The sequence below is a fragment of the Cryptotermes secundus genome, unplaced genomic scaffold (assembly GCF_002891405.2).
Source record: "Cryptotermes secundus unplaced genomic scaffold, Csec_1.0 scaffold818, whole genome shotgun sequence".
Classification (NCBI taxonomy): domain Eukaryota; kingdom Metazoa; phylum Arthropoda; class Insecta; order Blattodea; family Kalotermitidae; genus Cryptotermes; species Cryptotermes secundus.
This window is the reverse complement of record NW_019744129.1, coordinates 155,913-165,163: the sequence shown is the minus strand read 5'-3', so window position 1 is coordinate 165,163 and position 9,251 is coordinate 155,913. Positions and strand designations below refer to the sequence as shown.

Genomic DNA, 9,251 nt, shown 5'->3' with positions numbered 1-9,251 from the left:
AGACCTGTATTGGTCCATTGTGCTTCCCTCTATGATTTTTACCAGTCTCTATATCCTACCGGTACTGGTGCTTACCATCAGTCCCGCCCAGCCAGCGAGACCGGCTCTACTACCTGAGAGGTATCTATAATGCTTCCCCCATCTACCAGAGGTATTAGATAGAGACTGCTGTTGGGCGGGAAACACCCGTAATTTTGGCTCAGTGACCTCCTTTGGAGATATGAGGTTCTTTTACATGCTGTAAAGCTACGACACGGGACCCACAGCTTAAAGTCCCTCCCGGAGGACTTGTTCCCTGAATTTTTCTGCCCTTAAAAATTCGACGACCTCCGCCGGGTATTTGAACCCGCGTACTACGAGTCATGAGGTGGGAACGTTACCTCTAGACTACGGAGGCCGCTTATATAATAATTAAATATAATAAAGCAAAAACAGTTCAACCCCCACACAGAAAACAGTATAGTTCTGAACAATGATATTTAAACTTTCTTTTACCTTGTGTTTGGCTCTGACAAGATGATTGATAATGTGTGACCCTGACGTATTTCCCCGACCATTGCAGAACCATTTTTTACACACATTACACATGACAACACAACTTGGATCATGTATTCCACAATATTTGCAAGCATATTCTGGCAAATCCTGTGAACAATAGATATTCCAATATATATATATGCATACAATAACACAAAACTGAAAATACAATTGAATTACATATGAGGAAGTTATAAAAGGTAAAGTTGTCTCTGTGCTCAACGAATTAAGCACTATGCCATGAAGGCATATGGGGGAACGGATGTATAGATCCACATGTTCTTGACCTTGGGATTAGCTGGAGGTGAGTGGTAAGCTTCACGCCACGGCCGTTTTACCCCCGGAGAAAGAGCCCCCAGTACCGATTGGATAGGAGGTTGAGTGGACCCCAGAGCTGGTCTAGATGACTTGGAGAAGAGAATATTCTTGACCATACCAGGACTCGAACTCCGACCCCTCAGTCATTGAGCCTGTAGCCAGTCGCTATACCGGCTACGCTACCCCGGCTCATGAGAACGTTATAATGCACTTAATTCCTGTGTCATTACATTTGTTGTGAAGGTCTTGCAAGAAGTTTAGATCTGATAACACAGCTTTTTAACACATAAAGAATGCACCAACCTGAATGTTATCAGTAACAGCTATTTTGTAAAAAAAAATGAAACAAAAAGCAAATGACTTGGCACTGTCAGGTTAACTAAACAAAAACTTTAATTAAGCCTTTGATGATGAATATACATATATAGAAAAATGCATCCTTTTGTTTGTGACCTTATTAATGTCTGTTCGTGCAGTAAGACACGCTGGGTGTGTTCCACTTTTCTTTCATAAGAAAATCAACCACTACTGCATGATCCAACTGGAGATACTGTCTATGCTCAAAAATATTAACAGCAAAACCACCATACTTACAATACAACAGCTGCTGCGAGTGGTGAAAGACACACATTTCACAATGACATAACAAATCCTGTAACACACCCTCAAGTTCTTTTCCATGACTTTTAGACTATTGTTTCAGATATTAGTCTGTAGAGACTCCAAAGTGTGTGGTTTGTTTCCACAAACTTTTCATTCCCAAGATTCCCCACAGGTAAAAATTATACGCTGAAATCTGGTGAACTTAAGGGCCATAGTCATCTAGTGGCTTGTTCATTAAATTGCCAGTAGCACTGGTACTGGATTTTCTGCAGTGTGTGCTGGTGCACTATACTGTTCAGAATATGTAAAACTCTTTTGTATTGGTTAGTTCTTTAAAAAAAAAGGGCATCAGTATTTTCTTCACATACCATACTGCAGGCATGTTCAACTTCAAACAGGCTGTGATCGACTTTTTAGTGTCAAAACTGCCAATGATCTATCAGCCCTCCTATCGTCGTACCTCGCTTTAAGCAAAAATATTGGTAAAAATAACACAACACATGATGTCTGTTGTAAAAGCAACCAGTAACTGGGCTGTGTCTCTGATGTCTGTAGCTTCATCCAGTTGGAGGGAAAAAGCAACACAACTGGAAACATCTTTCAACAACTGTTCATGTATGTTTCCACACTTCATTTCTATTCACCACACAGTGGTGTTTCTTGATAATTGAAGATCTTGAATAGTAGCTATGATCTCTTTCTTATTTTTAAATCCTTCAAAAAGATTATCAGCTCTTTCAAGAAAACACTCTTTTACAAATTCCCCTTCAGTGAAAGGTTTGCATTTTTTAATGACCAGATTGCTGACCTTGAAGGATGAATTGGTTTCACTGTTACAAAATGACCTTGGTTGTGCCATCAACTGTTGTTGAGCACCTAATTTCGATTTAAGTTCTTTGAGCTTAAGTTTACGAATTTCACTTTTGGGTGGAAAATCAGCATCATACTTATTGCTATGTAGAGAATTATAATGATGTTCCAGATTACCCTTTTTGGCAAGGATACTGAGGCGTTACATTTTCCACAATAGTGAGGTAGCTGCTTTATCTGGCACACGCACGCACACACACGCACACGCACACACACACACACACACACACACACAGACGCTTTCGATATTAATAATATAACATGGGCAGAGCACTTACTGTCCCTTTGATTACACTGTGCTCATCCCCAAACTCTATATTTGTTTAATGCACAGCAAACAACAAATCTCCACTAACAGCTAATATAATAACTTGTTAGTTCAATGCACGGGGATTCACAGTTGACTGGAGGGAGGGAACAAAGTGAATCACACTTTCCATCATTCTTGCATCAGAACAAATGCGGCTGACGAGGACTGATGAAATAAAAAGTTCAAGTGATAAGGATAGAGTACGGACTTCCCCACAGTTCACTTAATACAAGTGTAAAGCAATTTTCATGTAAGCTACATAGGGGCGTGGGGGAGAAAAGAGGAATGACTAATACGCATTTGCCCTTCAAAATCTGAATATAATCATATTATATTACAAGTGAATTTACATGCCTTTCATGTATAATTTCCTTATAGGCCTGTAAGATCGACCAAAAATCGTCCCACGATCGGAGCGTTGGACATGCCTGCCATACTGAATTTACTGTGTCATTAAAGAATAGGGAGCCTATTCTCACAGCACTGACACACTATACACCGATGTTTTTTCCATGTAATGGGGTCTGGCAGATAATGTGGAATTTTAGTTCTGCAGTGGTGTGTGCTTTGTGAGTTTATGTAACCATCATATGAAACCAGGTTTCAACCATCATAAAAAGAAATTGTGGGTCAACTACACCATCACGGCTATTTCCAAAAAGCCAGATACAAAAGTTGAGCCTCAAAACTGGATCTGGTGCTTGAAGCAGCTGCACCACAATTACTTTTTAGACAAAACTTCAAGATTTTTACAGCTCTCAAATCAGACTCTTCAGAGAGACCAGTTTCTTGGGACAAATGATGAAGTGATTATGTAGCGTCCATCTGGGTCTTGTGTGGATATGGATATGGCCTAAAAGCACACTTTGTAGATGTCTCTCCCTATTAGCATGTGACCGGGTTTCATGCCACTTCTAATACAGCTTTAATACATGTGCTTTTCCTGAATAAAAGTAGAATGTTTGATGATTTGTTCATTTTTTGTTGTTCTTTAATTTTTTCACTTTTCTTTTGATGGCGAGGCTTGTCTGGAGAATGCTGTTGAGATTTACGAACACATCTGTTAGAAATTCTTTCTTCTAACATAATTCTCAACAAGGAACACACAATGTTCAGTTGCTACTGAAATGTATACACACACAACTATTAACATTTTTTTTCTAATTCTTAAAAAGAGACACATTGGTTAATAGGCTTATCTTGTCACGATTCAAAACAAAGCAATAAATGAGCACAGATGACTGATCACAATAACAATGTTCAGTGATTGATGGAAATCAACTGTGCACTTAATATAAGAGCAGCTCCATAGCAGTAGACTCTTTTTATGTGAATGCATCACTGCAAACTGGCTGGTGACCAGCTAAATGATTGAATAAAGTATCAAAACCTTCAGCAGAACCTATTGGTACATTTAGAAAATAAAGAACCGTAGAGTGCAAAGAGCACATATATGAAGGCAAATCAAAAAGACTTAACCTCTATTTTTTTCAGATAAAATATTAGTGTGATTGAGAAACTGGGTTATACATTCGATGCAACAGGGTATGCTTGGACTGGCCCAGCATTAACTCTCGGCTGCTCCACTGTCAGTCGGCGAAGATGGCTGGTGTGCTCAACACGTCCACGTTGTATGAGCAGCAAAGTGTTGTTTTCTATGGAGCAAGGGATGAACGCCCATTGAGATTACCGTCTGACAGTTACGATCTTATTTTTGTGGGGCACCCGGACGAGAGGACGGGTCTGTCTTTTGTGTATGCTGCTGGCCCTTGCCAGCGCTGTCTTTCTTGGCTCCAAGCCCCTTGGGACTCGCGACCATATTTTACTGTCTCAGATTTGAGACTTCCCGTTTCGTCGCCTCCAAGATTCGCAGTGTCACGGTGGAGGTATTCCACTCAGCCTCAAAATGGGGGTACTGAATCAACAGTCAGAGTCAGAGTCAAAGTTACTTTACGACTGGCGGTTTACCGCCAATCAGTTTGTCTTGGTGTCAAGTCCCTTGAGGCCTACAACCAGAGTTATTTTTTTCCAACTGAACTCTTGCGGTAATAGTCCTTATGTAACATTCTCTCTGATGAGAAGATGGGTCTGTCTCTTATGAATACACTCGACCTTTCATCAAGTGTATACATATTTCGCACATATTATGTTATTGAAAACTCTTCCTTTTGCTTTACACACAAGTCCTCTGTCAGTACAGGCTTTACAGCTGAATCAACACTGACGAGTACTCTCATTATGTAGCTTCCACCGTGACCACACAGAAAACGTTTTTACTGATTGCCTAGCAACAGTCGCTGAATGGACTCCCCTGCTGCGTGACGTCACAGCCTAGCAGGGAGGGGAGTTTACCGAGCGTTGTTACGCAATGAACATTCATTGCTATGGATATTCCTACACAACAGTCTCAACAATTTCCTCTGTTTCGTTGCTCAGTGATGGACGACACATAACATGCCACAATACGATGGCCATTCTTGTATTATTTGAGCCTTCAAGTAACTTACTTCACATTTACTGGGTGAAACTTATATAAAATGGAACAGATGGCATGACGATGGTTTGCGTTCGTAAACTTCAGAAGTTGGAAGATGACTAACTTTGGTAAATGAGCTTTCCAAAGTAGTGAGCATCTTTGAGTACCAAACTCCCAAGAAGAAGAAGAAGCTTCTCCCTGAAACAGGCCTTATTGGTCCAGTTCAGAATTTCGGAGTCCATCAGAAATTTACATTTCCAAATAATATAGATTTGCTGCATGATTCTAGCCCTTAAAGTCTCAAAGGCACGTTTGACAGCTTGGTTTGGGTTCTTGGCTATCCTACTTTTAGTTTATATCTTGCACTAGCTGTCAAATCTCAGATTATCAAAGACATGCCAATGCATGTAAAACAGTTAAAATTACAGAAAATGTGGCAGCTCCTACGCCCTGTCCACACAGCAAGAATGAGCTTATGTTACTTTCTGAATGTAAACATTTGACTGTTTAACCCTTACTTATAACTTACAGCTTGCATTTAATTGCTCTTAGTTAACCTAATTTATAGCAACCTTAATTCTAGTGAAGGGTCACAAGTGTGCTGTGCTCGATCCAAATGAAGACTGCCAACTTAATTCGGACGAAGTCCAGGTCCTTGTGACCAGTACTTCATGAAACAACAGCCTTACAAGAGTGACTCCTTACCTGATGACAATGATTAACCTCAAAGTTTCATTCCCCTAAGTCTACGGTAAAACTAATGCTGGGGTGACAGTACTTGAAATATGCAATCAGGTTTCCTTTTTTGAGACTTGTGAGTACTGTCTTCTGGAATGTTACAGTGTGTAATGCGGTAGAAATTTACTGATGTTTCAGGGAAACTTACGCCTCCATCTTCAGGGTTTAAGAGTACAGTAAGCAAGCAGAGTGTTTCTTGCTTTACTCTTCAACCATGAAGATGGTGACATAAGCTCTTATGAAAAATCAGTATACTTCTATCACATTACGTAACATCCCACAAGACAGTACTCTCAAAGTTTTCTCTTATCTGGGTACAACAATGGACATTTAAGATGTTCAGTAAATGCTGTGGTATCCTGACAGCATACAATTTATGACAGTGCAGTAAAATCCTCATCACAAAAGTGGATGTAGTGTTACAAAGAAAAAAAAAATAGGAAACTGATTTTGGTTGTGTCTTCAAGCTCAGAATACCAAGAACTGTTACCCAAAATATTTTACATAAATTACTGAAGATTCATGTTTATAAAATATAACAAGAACATAAAAGTAAACCAGCTCATCCTCCACATGAAAGGATGCATATACACAAAATTATTCACAAGTCTGCTTTCTTGAATCAGATTGTTTTTCTGATTAAGCCACCTTCCATACAAACTGTGTTGTAAATTATCAAAAGTGAAGAATCTGGGGCTCAGAAGTTCTCATACTACAATGCAAAAAGTGTGAAATACAAGGGCTATTTGGAAAGTAACATCCAGTGAGCTGTTAACAAAACAAGCAATGAGAAAAAAAATATTATATACGAAAAATACATACTTAAGCTACTTCTCAATTTAGTCATTGACAGAACTGGGGCACTTGTCATATTGGGGAATAAGTTTTTGTATGTCTGTGTCAAAGAAGTATGCCATCTGTGGGCTCAGCCATGTTTTGAAACCTTCCATCAACTCTTCATCACTGGTGAAGCGCTGTGATCCCAACCAGTTTTTTAGGTAGGTAAACAGGTGGTAGTACCTCAGAGCAAGAGCAGGTCTGTAAGAAGGGTGGTCAAACAACTCCAGGTTGAAATGCTCCACTGGTGCTCGAACGTGAGCAGCTGTATGCGGATGTGCACCATCATGGAGGAGCACGGCATTGGATGTCAGCCTTCCAAGTCTTTTGTTCTGAATGGCCGTATGCAGCTCTTTTTAGGCTTTCACAATACATTTCTGACATTTTGGTCTCTTGTTGCATGAATTCCACCATCAGCATTCCCTTTCTATCTCAGAAAACAGTTAAAATCAGCTTTCTGGCAGGCAGACAATGTCTATTTAAACCTTTTCAGCTTGTCTGGTGAATGTGTGTGCACGAACTGTTTTTACTGCTCTTTGGTTTCAACATTCATGAATGAAACCCAGGTTTCATCACGTATTGTATGATGTGATCGCCATCTTTGTGGCACTGCTCTAAAAACATCAAAGCTGAGGCCATTCTCTGCATTTTGTGAGTACCTATGAGCAATTTTGGAACCCATCTTGTGCAAAACTTGTGATAGCCTAGCCTAGCCTGTGATAATTTTGCAGAAAACAGTGCGTGAAATCTGCGGAAATTCACATGGAAGCTATGAAATTGGGAAGTGGTATCTTTCACACATTTTTTGGTCAACACTTTGAACTCACTACATATGGTCATCCACTTCGCTCTTCATCATGAACATTCTACCCTACTGTCTTAAAGTTCCTTCACTCTTTACATTTTGGCCATAAACCACACACAATTCACGATGGAGTTCTGCGGCACTCATGTTCATAGCTTCACATGGAAGCTATGAAATTGTGAAGTGCTATCTTTCACACATTTTTTGGTCAACATTTTGAACTCACTACATATGGTCATCCACTTCGCTCTTCATCATGAACATTCTACCCTACTGTCTTAAAGTTCCTTCACTCTTTACATTTTGGCCATAAACCACACACAATTCACGATGGAGTTCTGCGGCACTCATGTTTTTAGTGTGAAGAAAGCAAATAACAGCATGAATTTCACAGCTGGCACAATTATCTATTGTAGGACACATCATTAGTCACTCTGCAGAGACAATAACTAACATTAGGTGACCAGTTATGTGATGGTTTACAACGCAATGAGTCACATCATGCTACCTCATATACACAAGCTCTCCCTCACTCCTACGTTAGCTGTCTAAAATAAACAGAGGTTAGTTTAAGGTCTTTCATTCTGGTCCGTCACACTAACCATGCATTTCTACTATAAATGCCTCTGATGATGGCTCCGTGGTGAGCCGAAACATGTAAGGCAGGTGCTGACGAGGTGGAAAACTTAAAAAAGTGCCACATTTGACGGAAGGAACTTGATTGTTAAACAGAGGTTACTTTCTGAATAGCCCTTGTACTTCAACATTGAATTTTGTGGCACAGACTAATGTAAAATTGCACTGTTAGGCCCATGGCTGACATGAGGGGGGGGGACTGTAACTTAATGAGGAACTATGTAATTTGTGCTCTTCTTGTATTTCTGGATAACTGAACCAACAAATTTATAAAGGGCTGGTCATACAGTTTGGACAGAAGGAACAAGATGTGCACATGAGCTTTTTATGAGGAAACGTTTAGAAAGCAACAACAGTACTTGGAAAATAAAGCAGACAGGGGATCATATCATTAATATTGGACTTCAGGAAATGGATTTTGCTAAAAGACTGAACTGGTTGGCAACTGGGATCAATGGTGGTAGGTCAAGAATAGTTTTAATGTCTGTATATCTTTACTCTATGCATACTTCAGAAATCTGAAATTATGGCACCAAATAACATTCTCATAAAACACTGTACCCACTAATATCTTTTGATGAATATGTACTGACACAAACTAAACCTAACCTAATTTAAAATGAAAATAAGTGTTGAAATAACTTAATCTGACCTCATTCAATGAATGATGGATGTGAAAACTGAACAAAGTACCCTCACATTAATCATTCTTAGTAATGTTGATGGTAGTCATGTCTGGTATGAAAATCCCCATGATTTTAGTTATTCTATTAACAAAAACTTTGGGTTTGGAATAGATATGCATACACTGTCCTCCATATCTTCACATATCAGTGGAAAATAGTCATCAACTACCTAAAATATGACTTTCAACAAAGAGTCTCAGGAATAAACTGTATATATGCATAAAAGCCATTACAAATGAGGAAACTGTTTTAAGTCCCTTATACAATACCTTAGGTCACAAGGAAGGGTATCAATAAAAAAGAGAATGGTACAAAATAACTGGCGTAATACTCTGATACTAAATTTGTTTGCTACATCGAATATTGTTACCAGTATGCCACAAACATAATCAACACAGTATGACACAATCAGCTTACTATATCACACTATATAAA

The 9,251-nt window shown here is 39.3% G+C and overlaps 1 protein-coding gene across 1 annotated transcript in view; it reads right to left on the bottom strand.

The window, feature by feature from the left end:
- Nucleotides 1-9,251, bottom strand: part of LOC111874539 (regulator of nonsense transcripts 1) — a 43,243-nt gene that overhangs the window by 33,353 nt on the left and 639 nt on the right. Inside the window, 1 exon segment of the mRNA XM_023870117.2 lies at nucleotides 496-645. Coding sequence (XP_023725885.1) covers nucleotides 496-645 — 150 coding nt within the window.